This window comes from Sus scrofa, chromosome 3, assembly GCF_054392235.1.
Source record: "Sus scrofa isolate SSC_HxYL_T2T_F1_AM1 chromosome 3, Sscrofa_HxYL_maternal_Yorkshire_Landrace_v2.0, whole genome shotgun sequence".
Lineage (NCBI taxonomy): Eukaryota > Metazoa > Chordata > Mammalia > Artiodactyla > Suidae > Sus > Sus scrofa.
In genome coordinates this window covers 29,565,724-29,583,657 of record NC_139385.1, presented here as the reverse complement: position 1 = coordinate 29,583,657, position 17,934 = coordinate 29,565,724, and the positions used below count along the sequence as shown (strand labels likewise).

The following is a 17,934-nucleotide window of genomic DNA, read 5'->3' as shown; positions in this document are numbered from 1 at the left end:
GGGTGTAACTGGAGCTGTAGCCACCGGCCTACACCACAGCCACAGCAACGCAGGATCCGAGCGAGCCGTGTCTGCAACCTACACCACAGCTCATGGCAATGCCAGATCCTTAACCCACTGAGCAAGGCCAAGGATAGAACCTGCAACCTCATAGTTCCTAGTCGAACTCGTTAACCACTGAGCCACGACAGGAACTCCAAGACGTGGGTCTTTCTTAAGCTCTTCATGTGATTCATAATATGCAGCTAAGTTTGAGAACCACTGCTGCAGTGATTTTTAACCAGGAACAGATGTCAGAATCACCTGGGGCAGCCTTTTATTCCCACTTAGAGATTCTGATTTAGGCCAGAGGGAGTCAAAATGATCTTGCAGTTTGAAAAACTCATGGGACCTAATCAAACTTACAAGCTTTTGCACAGCAAAGGAAACCATAAAAAAAAAAAAAAAAAAAAAAGACAAACTACAGAATGGGAGAAAATAGTTGCAAATGATGCAACTGACAAGGGCTTCACTTCCAAAATATACAAACAACTCATACAACAGCAAAAAACCAAACAACCCAATTGAAAAATGGGCAGAAGACCTGAATAGACATCTCTCCAAAGAACATATACAGATGGCCCACAGGCACGTGAAAAAAGCTCACTAAAACATCACTAATTATTAGAGAAATGCAAATCAAAACTACAGTGGGTGCCATTCACATCAGTCAGAGTGGCCATCATCAAATCAATAAGTCTACAAATAACAAATGCCGGAGAGGGTGTGAAGAAAAGGGAACCCTCCTACACTGTTGATGGGAACGTAAATTGGTACAACCACTACGGAGAACAGCATGGAGGTTCCTCAGAAAACTAAATGTAACACTAGCATATGACCCAGCAATCCCACTCCTGGGCATATATCCAGACAAAGCTTTCACTCAAAAAGACATATGCACCCGCAGGTTCACTGCAGCACTATTCACAATAGCCAGGACATGGAAACAACCTAAATGTCCATCGACAGATGAATGGATTAAGAAGGTGTGGTACATATACACAATGGAATACTACTCAGCTGTAAAAAAGAACAAAACCATGCCATTTGCAGCAACATGGATGGAACTAGAGATTCTCATACTAGGTGAAGTCAGTCAGAAAGCAAAAGACAAATACTGTATGACAGCACATACCTGGAATCTAATATGTGGCACAAATGAACCTATCTACCGATAAGAAACAAACTCATGGACATGGAGAACAGACTTGTGGTTGCCAAGGGGGAGAGGGAGGGAGTGGGATGGACTGAGAGTTTGGGGTTGGTAGAAGCAAACTATTACATTTGGAGTGGATAAGCCATGAGATCCTGCTGTAAAGCACAGAGGAACTGTATCTAGTCCCTTGTGATGGAACATGATGGAGGATAATGTGAGAAAAAGAATGTCTATTATAACTGAGTCACTCTGCTGTATAGTAGAAATTGACAGAACACTGTAAATCAACTATAATTTAAAAATTAAAAAAAAAAAGAAAAACTGCACAGGGTAATCTGATGAATAAGGCTGCGGACCACCAAATGCACGAGCTGGCCTCTCTCTGGTTCAGGGTCCTAGACAACTTGGAACTGTACTTTATGTGTGTGATTATCTGCTTCTCTGCTTCTCCACGGGACTGAACTGTCTGTCTTGCTCACCACTCCACATACCTGCCTTGTGACAGGGGCTCCAGAAATATCTATTAAATAAAGACTCAATCTCATAACTCTTAAGTTGTAAACACAACTCTGCAGGCCAAAAAAGAACCTCTTCTATGGGCCTGCATTTTTGTTTTACTGCAATTTCCATTTTTTTCTTCACTGACATGTGAAATACAACCTCCAAATCTGTAGTCTATCAGAAGCACTGCACCTTCTTGTAAATTAAAATTTAACAAGTTAAAAGCACTGAACTAAGGAGATCCTGTTGTGGCGCAGTGGTTAATGAATCCGACTAGGGACCATGAGGTTGCGGGTTCGGTCCCTGGCCTCGCTCAGTGGGTTAAGGATCCGGCGTTGCCGTGAGCTGTGGTGTAGGTTGCAGACGCAGCTGGGATCCGGCGTTGCTGTGGCTCTGGTGTAGGCCAGCGGCTACAGCTCCGATTCGACCCCTAGCCTGGGAACCTCCATATGCCATGGGAGTGGCCCCAAAAAGACAAAAAAAAAAAGCACTGAACTAAATACTCCCAAGTTTTTAAAAAATCAGTTTTCACAGAATTACTAATACCCAAGAACTCTATCATTTGTATGTTTGTTTTTAATTTTTGTCTTTCGTCTTTTTAGGGCCACACCCGCAGCACATGGAGGTTCCCAGGCTAGGGGTCAAATCAGAGCTGTAGCTGCTGGCTTACATCATAGTTCACGCCAACGCTGGATCCTCAACCCACGGAGCAAGGCCAGGGATCGAACCCGAAACCTCATGGTTCCTAGTCAGATTCGTTTCCTCTGCGCCACAGCAGGAACTCCCATAGGCTTTGTATGTTTAAATTCAGTGGTTTTGTTCAAAGCAGTGGTGATCTACTAGCCAAGTGGCACTTCCTAAAAGGGTCCTTTTAATGGACTGGAGACCAGAACGTGTCAGGACACAAGATGCTCCCCTGCTTGCAGTTGCCACGGGAAAGGGGGGCTCTTACTGGCGGAGGTCATACAGCTCTTTCAGACACGAGAAGCTGGGGGCCGATTTCTCCTGGTCGTGCTTCTCCTGGCTCCTCCTCCTCTGGCCCGAGGACTTCAGCTCCTCCACTTGGCTCTGGAGGTGATCGATGTTGGTTTGCAGGCATTCAATTGTTTCGGTCAGGCTGCAAGGAACAGAGGGGAGCCAGGGGCTGCTTGTCATATCACATCGAGGGCATAAGCCGCAGGGACAGCTGAGTTGCCAGCCACTCAAGCTGGCTTTTCTTAATTGGACAGGACTTCTCGTTCATCCCTATTCCCCACAGAGAATTCAGTGAAGTAACCTTACCCATATGGACCCGAACCCGCCACAGCCGTGTTCTATGCTAGTTTACACTGAATGACTTCTCCCTGGGGCTTCTTCGGTGGCGTCTAAAGTGTTTACCTCAGAATCTTCTGCTGTGAGGCCTTGCTGTCAGCAACGAGCTTGTGGTTTGTTTCCTCCAGTTCCCTCGCTGTGACATCTAACTGCTCATAAACCTTGGCGTGCTGCTCGTTCATCTGCCGGAGAAGCTCCACCTGCTTGGTCAGATACTGGGAGAGAGGGGGAGTGGGACCAGGTTACTCATTGAACAGCTAAGACACCTGCAGCATTCCAACACCAACTGGATCCTACAATTTGGTTCAATTTTTTTCTTTTTTTTTTGGTCTTTTTAGGGTCACGCCTGCAGCATATGGAGGGTCCCAAGTTAGGGGTCCAATCGGAACTACCGCTGCCGACCTACACCGCAGGCACCACAACATGGGACTGGAGCTATGTCTGCGACCTACCCCACAGCTCACGGCAACGCCTGATCCTTAACCCGCTGAGCGAGGCCAGGGATGCAGCTCACATCCTCATGGATGCTAGCAGGGTTGGTTAACTCCTGAGCCACAGCAGCAACTCCAAATTCGGTTCAGTTTTGACGCCGCTCAGTCCCACAAAACTGCCCCATTCAGGTGACAGTGGCAAGTCCCAGGGGCGCCAGTACTTTCCACCAACCAGCTATAAACTGGGGGGGGTCCCCATGACCTCCCCTCAGGCTCAATACTTCACTACAACAACTCGCAGAATGCAGGAAAGGCCCTGACTTACATTTACTGCTTTGTTATAAAGTGACCACAGCAAAGGAACAGCCACAGGGAAGGGATGTGTAGGGCGAGGGATCGGGGTGCAGAAGGGTAGGGGTGGGGGGGTCCCTCGCCCTCCCCAGGTGCTCCACCATGAGCACATCCATGTGGTCGGCAGCCTGGACACCCCCTTAGCCTTGCTTCAGAGTTTTACTGAGGTGCCTGCACAGGCACAGCTGATTACATCCCCAGCCCTGGGTCAATCAACTCAATCTCCAGCCTCTGTTCCTTCTGCTGAGGTTGGGGGACCTTCTAATCATATGGTTGGTTTCTCTGGCAACCAGTCCCTATCCCATCGCTGAGGAAATCCCAAGGGATCCTGGAGCACCTTACCAGGAACTGGGGACAAAGGTCGAACAGGCAGTTTTTCATCACACCACACCACCACAGGTTTAGTTAATGAAAAGAACTTTAAATCCCAAATTAAACTCCTTGTCCTCAAAGGAAATGAGGACTGGCCATCCTTTATATGCTGAGTTCCCCTAATGCTAACCAACATCTCATGTATTTCAAGGCTGGTCTACTCTACAAAGCACGTGACATGTATAAAATTAATATTCAACAGGAAAATCTAAGTGAGACACGATAATTCCACAAGAGAAAAAGCATGGAACACATGATCAATGTTTAAGCAAAAATATCACATTTTAACACAGATAAGAAAAGCCTAGGAGTTCCCGTTGTGGCTCAGTGGCAACAAACCTGACTAGCATCCCTGAGGATACAGGTTCGATCCCTGGCCTCGATCAGTGGGTTAAGGATCCCACGTTGCTGTGAACTGTGGTGTAGGCAGCAGCTGTAGCTCTGATTCCACCCCTAGGCTGGAAACTTCCCTATGCCTTGGGTGTGGCCCTAAAAAGCAAAAAAAAAGAAAAAAGAAAAAGAAAGAAAGAAAGAACAAGAAAGAAAAGCCTAAAGCGCAAGATTTTAGATGATTTTTGCTTGGAAAAAAAATCAATTTTTGGAGTTTCCATTGTGGTGCAACAGCAACGAACCGACTAGTATCCATGAGAAGGGGGGTCCGATCCCTGGCTATAGGATCCGGCGTTGCTGTGAGCTGTGGTGTTGGCTGCAGACATGGCTTGGATCCTGCATTATTATGGCTGTTGCTGTCACCGGCAGCTGCAGCTCCGATGGGACCCCTAGCCTGGGAACTTCTATATGTCGTGGGTGCAGCCCTAAAAAAAAAAAAGCAAAAAAAAAAAAAATTTTTTTTTCTTCTCTGAGACGTTTTGGACAAAAAATAGGGAAAAATATGGATTTAACCAGAAAAAGATGTGTGTGTGTGTGTGTGTGTGTGTGTGTTTATGTATGTGTGTGTATATACATATATATACACACTTTTTTTTGTTTGCTTTTTTTCAGGGCCACACCCGTGGCATACGGAGGTTCCCAGGCTAGGGGTCGAATCGGAGCTGCACCTGGCCGACACCACAGCCTCAGCCACAGCAACGCCAGATCCAAGCCTCGTCTGCGACCTACACCACAGCTCACAGCAACGCCAAATCTTTAACCTGCTGAACGGGGCCAGGGATCGATCCTGCAACCTCATGGTTCCTAGTTGTATTCGTTTCCGCTGCGCCACGACGGGAACTCCAGAAAAAGATATTTTAACTTAATATTATTCAAAGTTACTGTTAATTCCGTGAGAATGTTATCACCATAATTCTCCTCATGCATAAGAAATCTGCCAGATGATTTATCTGGGGACTGCTAAGCCTGTGTCTACACAGCCCAAGACAAAGGGGAATAGCTACAATCTGAATGCCTCAGTGCTAAGCTACCTTGATTCCCTCTCCTACTCAACTCCGCCTGAAGACGCATATGTTCTAAATGAAACAGCCCCAAGATTTCTCTGGGGCACAACCAGAAAGAGGAAAGAGATAGGTCTGAAACATAACCACTGGCCAAGTAGAAACAGACTAAAGACATGACTTGTCAAATGCTTTCCTTGAGGCTGCTTTCACATCTGTGCAAGTATTTGCAAAAAGCTAACAGGTCTTTCAAAGGTTGGGCGAAAGGACTTCTGATGGGCTCTTTAAATGGCAGTGTGGCAGAGCTGAAAAAAAGCCTACGAGGCCTTTTTTCAAATCCAGTTACACATCTTAGTGGCAATGTGTTGAGAAAACACTTACCTCTCCTATCTACTCATCTGAAATTCCTGACCGAGAGTATTTGGGAAATTCTTTAAAAGTGAGGAAACCCACGTGGCCTATCCAGCACCCACTTTATATAACATCCCCAGGGAGGGCTGGGCAGCGCCCTGTAATCAAGCAGTAATATTCTCATCAAAAAGTATGAATAAAGATTATAAAAAGCCTCCCCTGAGTTCAGGTCAGGGTTTGCTGCCATATGAATTTGTTGCACATTTAAGGAAAAAATATTATGTAATAGAGCCTTTCAGGTTGAGAATGGATAAATACACTTGTTTTCTTTTCTTTCCTTTTTTTTTTTTTTTGCTTTTTTTTAGGGCCACACTCGTGGCATATGGAGGTTCCCAGGCTAGGGGTTGAGGTGGAGCTGCAGCCACCACCCTACACCACAGTTCACAGCAATGCCGGATCTTTAACCCACCAATCGAGGCCAGGGATCGAACCCGCAACCTCATGGTTCCTAGTCAGATTCGTTTCCACTGCGCCATGACGGGAACTCTGAAAATTAAAAAATAAACGATGGATCCATTAGTACCCACCTTGTAGGACTGAGAGTATTCAATGAGATGGAGTGAGCACCCAGCATGGCCCCTGTAAAGGCCTGTGTTTATCCCTCACTCCCTCAGTTCCTATCATCTTCTCCTAGGAGTGTGTCCTCAACCTTACTGGCAATGTCCTGGTAGGTTCCTGTCACTAATGGGATTGGGGTTATTCTCTTAGGAATCTGGAGCAGAAAAAAAGGTTTGGGGAGTTCCCGTCATGGCTCAGTGGTCAATGAACCCGAATAGTATCCATAAGGATGCAGGTTCGATCCATGGCCTTACTCAGTGGGTTAAGGATCTGGTATTGCCATGAGCTATGGTGTAGGTCACAGATGCCGCTCAGATCCTGTGTTGCTGTGGCTATGGTGCAGGCCTGCAGCTTTGGCTCTGATTTGAGCCCTAGCCTGGGATCCTCCATATGCCATTAGTGTGCCCTAAAAAAGACGCACAAAAATGTTTATAGGAATATATATAACAGCTGCAGGAATTCTGCAAGCCACTTTATATCAAGTATCAGGTCTCAGGTATTCTATGGGACTGATTCCCAACACCTAAAAAAAGGCTGAAGAATGCATACACCAGACACTAAGCATTAATTGACACCAGGAGCTGTCCCTGCCCAGTGACGTGAATTTTCACATCCTCCAAAGGACACATCTGCCCAGTAGAGGGCAGGTGGGAGGCCAATTCCCACGGAAGTCTAGGTGGGCAGAGGATCAAAGGAGAGACGGCCTGAAGGGGGGTAGCAGTATAGCAGCAAAGAGCACAGGCTGTGGGGTCGGAATAGGGTCTGAAGTCCCACTCTGCCATTTCTAACTGGGTGACCTCTGGCAAGTAACTTAGGCTTGGATCCCATGATGCCGTGGCTGTGGTGTAGGCCAGCACTACAACTCCGATTCGAGCCCTAGCCTGGGAACCTCCATATGCAGCAGGTGTGGCCCTAAAAAGACAAAAACAAACAGACAAACAAAAAAAAAAACTTTACATGTGCTAAAATTCATCTGGGGGGGTTAATTAAAGTATAGGAACCTGGGGACATTTCCCCTAAAATTCTGAGTCAATGAGACTGGGGTAGAGCCAGGATTCTGCATTTTTAGTAAATCCCCAGGTGATCTCAGTCTAAGGGGTCCATGGATCGGATCCTGAATGTGGAAAACCCTGGAAGTGTCCCCTCCCGCAACCCTACATCTCTTTCTCTTGAGTCTAGAAGACATAGACACTCACTTGGATTGACAATGACTCTTAATATATACTACTTCTCCTCTCAGGACTTAGTTTAGTTGCAGTTATTCACTAAAATTAGGCTATATTTTAACTGTATCATAGCAGCATTTTTTTTTTCTTCTTTTTTTGGCCACTGGAGGTCTATGGAATTTGTGGGACAGGGATCAGAGCCCAGCTGCAGTTGTGACCTATGTTGCAGATGGGGCCACGCCAGGTCCTTTCAACCTGCTGTGCCTGGGGCGGGAACCGACAGAACCTGCTTCCAGGCGCAGCAAAGATGCTGCTGATCCCACTGCACCACAGCAGAAACTCCCAGAGCAGCATTTTTTGGTACCATGTTCCTATAATTCTAATCCGTTTAAATTATATACTACTTAACCATGAATGCTCCTTCCTAAATTCTCAGTTCACCTAAATACTGACTCTGCACAAATGGCTAATCTTGGCTACTACATTTAAGAAAACATTTTAGGAGTTCCTGATGCGGCAACATCTTGGGACTCAGGTTCAATTCCTGGCCCAGCCCAGTGGGTTAAGAATCCAGTGTTGCTGCAGCTGTGGCTTAGGTCTCAGCTGCAGCTCGGATCTGATCCCTGACCCAGGAACTCCATATGCCGTGGGGTGGCCAAAAAACCTCCAAAAAACAACAAAAAAATTTTTTTTTGTCCTTTTATGGCCACACCTGCAGCATATGGAGGTTCCCAGGCTAGGGGTTGAATCAGAGCTGTGGCTGCTGGCCTACACCACAGCCACAGCAACACCAGATCCAAGCCACATCTGGGACCTACACCATGGCTCACAGCAACGCTGGAACCTTAACCCACTGAGCGAGGCCAGGGATCGAACCTGCATCCTCATGGATGCCAGTCAGATTTGTTTCCGCTGAGCCAAGAAGGGAACTCCAAAAAAACATTTTAAATGGGTGATTTAAACATATACAAATGCAGAAAAAAATGGCTTAATGAACCCTCATGTATCCATCATCCAGTGTCAATAATTATCATTACAGAATCAATCTTGCTTTATTTCTACTCTTCCACTCTCCTTTCCCTAAGCATTTTAAAGCAAACCCAAGACATCTTTTTTTTTCTTCCTGTCCTTTGTCTTCTTAGGGCCGCAACCGAGGCATATGGAGGTTCCCAGGCTAGGGGTCGAAGCAGAGCTACAGCCACTGACCTACACCACAGCCACAGCAACGCCAGATCCCAGCCACTTCTGCAACCTACACCACAGGCAATGCCAAATCCTTAACCCACGCTCATGGCAACGCCGGATCCTTCACCCACTGAGCAAGGCCAGGGATCGAACCCGCATCCTCATGGCTGCAAGTTTGCCCTAGTCACGTTCGTTAACCACTGAGCCACGACTCGAACTCCCAAATCCAAGACATCTTAATTCAAGTGTACATATTTATATGTTTCTAAGCAATAAGACCTCATTTTAACCACAGTTCCAATCATACCATAACCTCCCCTGCAAATTTCTTAATATCATCTATTACATTTCAGTGTTAAAATTGTCCCATCTCTCATATAGTTCATCCAGCTTCATCTGTTGTCCTTATTTCCCACTCGAGGGGTACCTTTATCTTGAAATGGCAGAGTTGCCTCATTCCAAGCCATGATCCTCCTTCCTTTGGGGCCTTTATACCCAACCTCCCCTCTCCCAGAGGCTGGCTCCATCTAATCTTGCGGTCATGGACCTGAGAGGGTCCATGATCTTGGATGTGAGAAAAGCTACATCTTCCTTTTCATGAACTTCTGTCCTTTTTTTTTTTTTTTTTTAAAGGGCTGTACCTGTGGCATATGGAGGTTTCCGGACCAGGGGTAGAATTAGAGCTGTAGCCACCAGCCACAGCCACGTGGGATCCGAGCCGCACCTGCGACCTACACCACAGCTCACGGCAATGCTGGATCCTTAACCCACTGAGAGCGAGGCCAGGGATGGAACCTGTGTCTGCATGGATGCTGGTCAGATTCGTTTCCACTGAGCCGCAATGGGAATTCCCTTCGCTAACTTCTAATAGAAGTTCAGCACTTCAGTTATGAATGGAGGCAACAAGCCAGCAGTCTGAGTATGTGCCAAACGTAGGACTTCCTCACCACTACAGGCACAGATGCTCTCAGAGCACATGACAGTGGCTGCCTAGACTCACTGCTATTTGAAATTGCAGTTTTTAGACTGCCATTAGATCTTGGTATCTAATGAACCAATAAACACTTATATGAATATAGCACACATCAATCTTTTCACTGGCTTGATGGTCATTTCAATGTAACTGATTCCCTTTGTAATCTGATGTATTTTATGTATTTTAAGAGGATTGTCACAGACTCACGAGCCAGCCAAAGGAATCCACAGCACAAGAATGGCTAAAAACGCAAGATTATCCTTTAGATCTCCGTGCAAACATAAAGGCTTCAGAAACCTTTCTGGAGCACCCCGTCTAAAGCAGCACCACTCCCAGGCACTCTAGTAATGGCCCTCAAAAACTTCACACTTAGGGAGTTCCCGTCGTGGCTCAGCGGAAATGAATCTGACTAGCATCCATGAGGACACAGGTTTGATCTCTGGCCTCACTCAGTGGGTTGAGGATCGGCATTGCTATGAGCTGTGGTGTAGGTTGCACATGCAGCTTGGATCCGGCATTGCTGTGGCTGTGCTGTAGGCTGCAGCTGTAGCTCCGATGAGACCCCTGGCCTGGGAACCTCCATATGCTGTGGATGCAGCCCTGAAAAGACAAAGACAAAAAAACCCAAAAAACAAAAAACTTCACACTTATCTTTTTTTTTTTTTTGTCTTTTTGCCTTTTCTAGGGCTGCTTCCCGCGGCATATTAGAGGTTCCCAGGCTAAGGGTCTAATCGGAACTGTAGCCGATGGCCTACACCACATCCACAGCAACGCGGGATCCGAGCCGTGTCTGTGACCTACACCACAGCTCATGGCAACATCGGATCCTTAACCCACTGAGCAAGGCCAGGGAGCAACCTCACAGTTTCTAGTCGGATTTGTTAACCACTGCACCACGACAGGAACTCCAAAAAACTTCACACTTAGTAATAAACAACCAAATTGCTTACTTGTTAATGACTGTCTTTCTAACCCTCCTCAAAGGGAAGCCTAGACAGTATCTAGTCCATTTAGGAAAATTTTTGACACAAGGTAGGGACTAGATGGCAATTTCTAGGCTTCTGTTCACAACAGCTTATCATGCTCGGTATCGCGACTCAGACTGCTGGAATGTGGACAGACTTCACTGAAAGAGTCTGAGAAGGGCTTTGGTTATAGCCCTTTTGCAAAAAGGCCCTGTTAACCACTAATTCTTTCCCCTGTTGCTCCATTTACAGACTATTTCTCTGTGTTTATTCTCATGGCACAGGTATGCCCGGGGAATCTGAAAAAGACATTTTTTTTCCCGCCAGTGTCTTATGTGGGCCCCAAGATGTGGCTCCCTTTTAAAGAGGTAATACTCAAATTAGAGTTGAGCCCAATATAATGGAGACAAGTCAATATGCAAATGAGCACAAAGAAGCTGTTTAGAAAATGACAGTAGGTCCCCCTCATTTGACATATCAAACCCTGTGGGGGAAAAAACCCACAACAAAACCATGTAAGAACTTGTGATATTTTGGTCTGAGAGGGCTTGGCTTTAAGGGCAAGCTAAAGAATGGCAGGGAGCTTGTTTTCACGTGGTGGGAGTTTAATCCTATTATTATTAAGGCAAAACTAATCAGAAAAGCCCTTCCCTTCTCCAAGAACCTGTGAGAGGTTACCTAACAAAGGAAACGATTAAACTGGTCAGCAACTTTAAAGAAAAATGTTTAGCTTTCTCAGCCAAGTACGGACAGACGTGAGGCCAGAGAATCAGAATCCATGTAGTCAGATGCTGCTTTCAGGCTTGGCCTCCAAACCTTCCAATCAGCATTCATCAAATTTCTTCTGATTCCAGAAGGAAAGGGATTAGCAGGTTTCGACCCTTCATTCAAAAGTACAGCTTTGCTTCTCATCATCTGGTTTTCTCAGTTCAGACCTTTTGATACACAGCCTCGAATGTATCTGACTGGACTGCGAGATCCTAAAAATTCAAGTGCCAAAAAGAGCTCGAATATAAAAGTCTTTGCCGGGGAGTTCCTGTCGTGGCGCACTGGTTAATGAATCTGACTAGGAACCATGAGGCTGTGGGTTCAATTCCTGGCTTTGCTTAGTGGGTTAAGGATCCAGCGTTGCTGTGGCTCTGGCATAGGCCAGCGGCTACAGCTCCGATTGGACCCCTAGCCTGGGAACCTCGATATGCCACAGGAGCGGCCCTAGAAAAGGCAAAAAAAAAAGAAAAAGAAAAAGACGAAAGTCTTTGCCGAATTAAAGAGCAGTGGGTATTTAAGCAGCACAGTGGGGGCCGGGGAACACAGGCAAAGGGTCAACTTATAGGCCAGAGTTTCAGCGTGTAAGTTCCGTGTGTCATCTCACACGGCATGGAGTTTGTACAGAATGTCACCTCATCTAGGACAAGGTTCAGGTGATGGCGAAAAAGCTATAAATAGGCCACCTTTACAATTGAGGAAAACCTTTGAAGAAGGCCAGCGGGATTAACACCTATTTGCAGTGGGAGAACCCTGACCTGGAATGCTGGAACAGACAGACACAACCAGACTAAAAATGCATAAGGAATGGGGGAGTTCCTGCTGTGGTGCAATGGGTTCATGATCTGGCTTGTCTCTGTGGCAGTGCCAGTTCAATCCCCAGCTGGGCAAAGTGGGGTTAAGGATCTCGCATTACTGTAGCTGTCGGATTCAGTCCCTGACCCAAGAACTTCCATAAGCCGCGGGTGCAACCAGGGGGAAAAAAAAAAAAAAAAAAAGCATAAAGAATGGAAATTTGGCTTTTATTCAGCATTGGGATTACTCTTATATTAAGGATTACAGCCCAAATCCTCCGAATTTAGTATCAAAATGACCTTCCATAATACTGAAGAGATATTTTCCATTCCCTTTGAAAAACCTCTTTCCCCTGATTAAAATATTACATTTCTCCTGAAGGAAATTTAGGAATAAATAAAAAAGCGTGAATATGAAAATAAAAACCACCTATAATCTCACTATTAAGAACTTGGCTAGTTCTTAAGACCTATTTTCCAGTAATTGAAAAGGATTTTATTTTTTTCAGAATCACGATTCTTTCATTACTGAAACTCTTAAAATATGCATAAGTATACTGTACAATTTATACTGAGCAAAATACATGGGAGTTCCCTTTGTGGCCGAGTGGTAACAAACCCGACTAGTATTCATGAGCTTGCGGGTTCGATCCCTGGCCTTGCTCAGTGGGTTAAGGATCTGGCATTGCCGTGAGCTGTGGTGCAGGTCTCAGACGAGGCTGGGATCCCGCTTTGCTGTGGCTGTGGTGTTGGCCAGCAGCTGCAGCTCTGATTCAACCCCTAGCCTGGGAACCTCCATATGCAGCAGGCAAGGCCCTTTAAAAAAAAAAAAAAAAAAAAAAAAAAAGGCAAACCATATACACTCACATAATTTCATCACCTCAGAACAACCCTGTACCAATGTCATGCAAAGGCCCTCATCACCATTACACAGCAGAGCAAACAGTACCTGAAAGATAATTCACAGGCCTGAAGTCTAGCTATTTGCTACAGAATTGAGGGCTTAAATCTAAACCTTCTGATAAGCAAGCCAGGACTCCTACTTCCTTTCAAAATCTCCAGAGGTGGAGATCCATGGTGTAGGAATTATTGGCAGTGCTTGTAATCTGTATCTGTCCTCTCTTAAGGTACTAATTTTTTTTTTTCTTTTGTCTTTTTTGTCTTTTCTAGGGCCGCTCCTAGCCAAGTCTGCGACCCACACCACAGCTCACGGCAATGGCAGATCCGTAACCCACTGAGCAAGGCCAGGGATCGAACCCGCAACCTCATGGTTCCTAGTCGGATTGGTTAACCACTGCACCACAACGGGAATTCCTTAAGGTACTGATTTGACTAAGTATTTATTATCTACTATGTTTGAAAGACCAGGAATAAACACAGTAACAGCCTTCAGTGTTGCAAAGGGAAATGGGTGGTGGGGGGAAGAGAAGGAGAATCAAATAAATCAAGAAATAAGTATAACGTATAGTAGAATTTTGAGAAATGTATAGAGGGAGTGCAAAATGTTTCAAAATTTCCAAGGAGGACGTGAGCTCTTGAAAGACATAAGGTACACCTGTAAGGTCAGATGACTTTGATTCCTGCAGGGATAAAGCAGGTTTCCAAGCAGAGAAGCCACAGAAACCCAAGGCTGTAGGCTGCTCACACGGCTGCAGGAAACTCTAAGAGAATCTGATCGTGTGTGATGGTGTCAGATCTCATGACTTCTCAAAGCTTCCCTTCCTCCCCCTCATCCAGGACAGAAAATCTGGAGTCTTGAGGCTGAGTAAAAGCCACACAGGCTATAGGCATCTCTGAGACAATCATTACTTTTAATGTTTGTTTGTTTATTTTTCTTTTCCTGGGGCATATGGAGTTCCTGGGCCAGGGATCAGATCCGAACCGCAGTTGCAATCTACGCCACAGCTACAGGAACACCGGATCCTTTAACCAGCTGTGCTGGGCTGGGGATTGAACATGCACCCCAGAGTTCCAGAGACTCCACGGATCCTGCTGTGTCACAGTGGGACACAGCAGGATCCTCAATGTTTATTTAAACTCCTAAATGTTTATTTAAATTTTTTTTTTTTAACATTAAAAATGATACCTGGGAAACCACTGAGCAATTTTTCTAAGGACTGTTTGAAATTCACTAATGGCCTTTGAAAGCATACTTGTGTTCTCATCATGGCTCAGCAGAAGCAAATCCGACTAGGAACCATGAGGTTGCAGGTTTGATCCCTGGCCTTGCTCAGCTGGGTTAAGGATCTGGCATTGCTGTGGCTGTGGTGTAGGCGGGCAGCTGTAGCTCCGATTAGACCCCTGGCCTGGGAACCTCCATATGCCATGGGTGAGGCCCTGAAAAGCAAAAAAAAAAAAAAAAAAAAAGCAAGCAAGCAAGCAAGCATACTTGTACTTCTACTGGCAAAATATCCTCTGACAATTTCCTAGTTGTCTATTTCCATGATGAGTCATAGTTCAGAGGCGTTCGCCCCAGCATTTTCAGCAGTTCTGCACTATTCTTCATCTACTCTGAGTAGTTTGTTCCAGGACCATTTTCTGCCTGATTCAAACTTTCTCTGGGTGGGTAGGTTAAGAATTTATGTTTGGTTTTTAACTATATTTCGCTAAATTGAAAAAAAAAAAGATCATGTGTTACTTTTCGAAGCAGGAAAACTAATAAATATTCTAAAAAGTTAATTTAAAACTTGCACAGTGACTCGATGTATGTGAAGTTCAGGGGGGGCTAAACGAACCGAGGGTGCTGGTTAGTGGGGCAGCTGTCTGAGGAGCTATGATAATGGTCTCACGCCTTATCTGGCTGTTGGCTGCATGGGTGTGTTTATGAAAATTGTTTGAACTATATACTTAGCATTTGTGCCTTTTTCTTTTTTCTTTTCTCTGTCTTTTTGCCTTTTTGCTAGGGCCGCTCCCGCAGCATATGGAGGTTCCCAGGCTAGCAGTCTAATCGGAGCTGTAGCCGCCGGCCTACACCACAGCTCACGGCAACGCTGGATCCTTAACCCACTGAGCGAGGCCATGGATCAAACCCGAAACCTCATGGTTCCTAGTGGGATTCGTTAACCACTGAGCCATGACGGGAACTCCTGTGCCTTTTCCTGCATGTACTTTTTTAAAAAGTTTACTTAAAAGAGGGGGGAAAAAAAAGACAAGATTTGAGTAAGAAAAGACCTTATAAAGGTTAGGGGGCTTCTGAAGGATATTAGGGTATAAGAGGCACATATTGCAAAGGTACCCTTCATTTGTTTGTTTAATTTTTCTTTTTTGGCCACTCCAAGGCATATGGAGTTCCCGGGCCAGGGGTCAGATCCAAGCTGCAGTTACAGCCTATGCCAGCTGCAGCAATACCAGATCCTTTAACCCACTGTGCTGGGATAGGGATCAAAGCTGAGTTCTAGGGCTGCAGAGATGCAACCGATCACGTTGCAGCACAGTGGGAACTTTGAGTAGAGAATTAAACCCTTTGGCTGCCTGGTTATTTTTATTTATTTATTTTTGGTCTTTTTGCCATTTCTAGGGCTGTTCCTGCGGCATATGGAGGTTCCCAGGTTAGGGGTTGAATCGGAGCCGTAGCCACCGGCCTACGCCACAGCCACAGCAACACAGGATCCAAGCCGTGTCTGCAACCTACACCACAGCTCACGGCAACGCCGGATCCTTAACACACTGAGCAAGGCCAGGGATCGAACCTGCAACTGCATGGTTCCTAGTCGGATACGTTAACCACTGAGCCACAACGGGAACCCCTGCCTGGTTATTTTTACAAGAGCTTCAGGCCTTCCTTGTTTTAGTCTCAGAGAGAGACCTTGGAAGTCTGTTGGGACCTGCAAGTCAGCCTGGGCAGAGGTGGGAACCTGGTCTGTGGGAGTTCCCTGGCTAGTAAGTGGGCTTAGCTAGAACTGCCTCTTCATTTCCCATTTAACCCCATTCCCATTGACTTTTAGGAAGCAACTTATTAAAAAAAGAAAGAGGAAGTTCCCCTTGTGGTTCAGCAGGAACGAACCCGATTAGTATCCATGAGGTTGCAGGTTTGATTCCAGGCCCCGCTCAGTGGGTTAAGGATCCATTGCTGCTGTGAGCTATGGTGTAGGCTGCAGACTCAGCTCAGATATGGCGTTGCTGTGGCTGTCGTGCAGGCCAGCAGCTGCAGCTCTAATTCGACACAGCTCTGATTTGACCGCCTAGCCTGGGAATCTCCATATGCTACAGGTATGGCCCTAAAAAGAAAAAAGAGAGAGAAAGAAAGAAAGTAAGCCAACCATAATGGCAGAGAAGAAATCTAAGACAATGCTGTCCTTAGCCAAAAAACTGCTCTGGATAAAGAGTAAAATATTGAAGGCTACATTACATTAGATGGTGGAGTGTTATTTATAGATTTGGACGCTCTCAAAGATCTTTGGCTCTTTTTTCAGAATGGCAATGATCGGTTTTAACTGTTTAATCATCCTCAATACTTCAGAAAAGAAAACAAAGGTAGAAAGACAAGTAACTTAGATTATAAAGTAATTGTGGTAGTTCCCTTTGTAGCTTGGGGAAATGAATCTGACTAGCATCCATGAGGATGCAGGTTCAATCCCTGGCCTCACTCAGTGGGTTAAGGATCCGGCATTGCTGTGAGTTGTGGTGTAGGTCGCAGGTGAGATTCGGATCTGGCATTGCTGTGGCACTGGCTTAGGCTGGAAGCTACAGCTCTGATTGAACCCCTAGCCTGGGAACCTCCATATGCCATGGGTGTGGCCCTAAAAAGATAAATAAATAAATAAATAAGGCAATTGTGTTTGTAATCTCCCACACTAACAGGTATCAGTCCCTAATTAAAAAAATATTTGGACTTTTTTCATCTATACTTGGGAGATACACTAAAATAAATATCTGCTCTGTTATTCAGGCATAGGGATTTATAAGTGCCTTCATAGGAAACATTAATACAGTGTATTAAGGCAGCTCGATACCAAAAAAACCCCCAAAAACCCCATCAAAAATGGGCAGAAGATCTATGGAGCTCCTCGTGACTCAGTGGTGAACGAATCTGACTAGCATACATGAGGATGCAGGTTCGATCCCTGGCCTCGCTCAGTGGGTTAAGGATCCAGTGGTGCCATAAGCTGTGGTGTAGGTCCCAGACGTGGCTTGGACCCTGCGTTGCTGTGGCTGTGGTGTCGGTTGGCAGCTACAGCTCCAATTCAACTCCTAGCCTGGGAATCTCCATATGCCGCGGGGGAGGGCCTAAAAAAGAAAAAAAAAAAAAAAAAAAAAAAAAATTATTGGATTTCCCTTCATGGCTCGGTGGAAATGAACCCGACTAGGATCCATGAGGCCTCACTCAGTGGGTTAAGGATCCGGCGTTGCTGTGGCTGTGATGTAGGCCAGTAGCTACAGTCTGACTGGACCCCTAGCCTGGGAACCTCCATATGCTGTGGGTGTGGCCCTTAAAAGACAAAAAAAAAGGGGGGGAGGGCAGAAGATCTAAAGAGACAATTCTCCAAAGAAGACATACAAACGGCCAAAAAACACATGAAAAGATGTTCAACATCACTCATTATTAGAGAAAGGCAAATCAAA

The 17,934-nt window shown here is 45.7% G+C and overlaps 1 protein-coding gene across 3 annotated transcripts in view; it reads right to left on the bottom strand.

Annotated features, from left to right (window-relative positions):
* Positions 1–17,934, bottom strand: part of CDR2 (cerebellar degeneration related protein 2) — a 37,880-nt gene that overhangs the window by 5,035 nt on the left and 14,911 nt on the right. For all 3 annotated transcript variants that reach the window (XM_021086479.2, XM_085017357.1, XM_021086480.2), the window contains 2 exons: positions 3,074–3,222; positions 2,649–2,813 (listed from right to left, as the gene is read on the bottom strand). In XM_021086479.2, the coding sequence (XP_020942138.1) occupies positions 2,649–2,813; positions 3,074–3,222 (314 nt within the window). The remainder of the gene's footprint in view (positions 1–2,648; positions 2,814–3,073; positions 3,223–17,934) is intronic.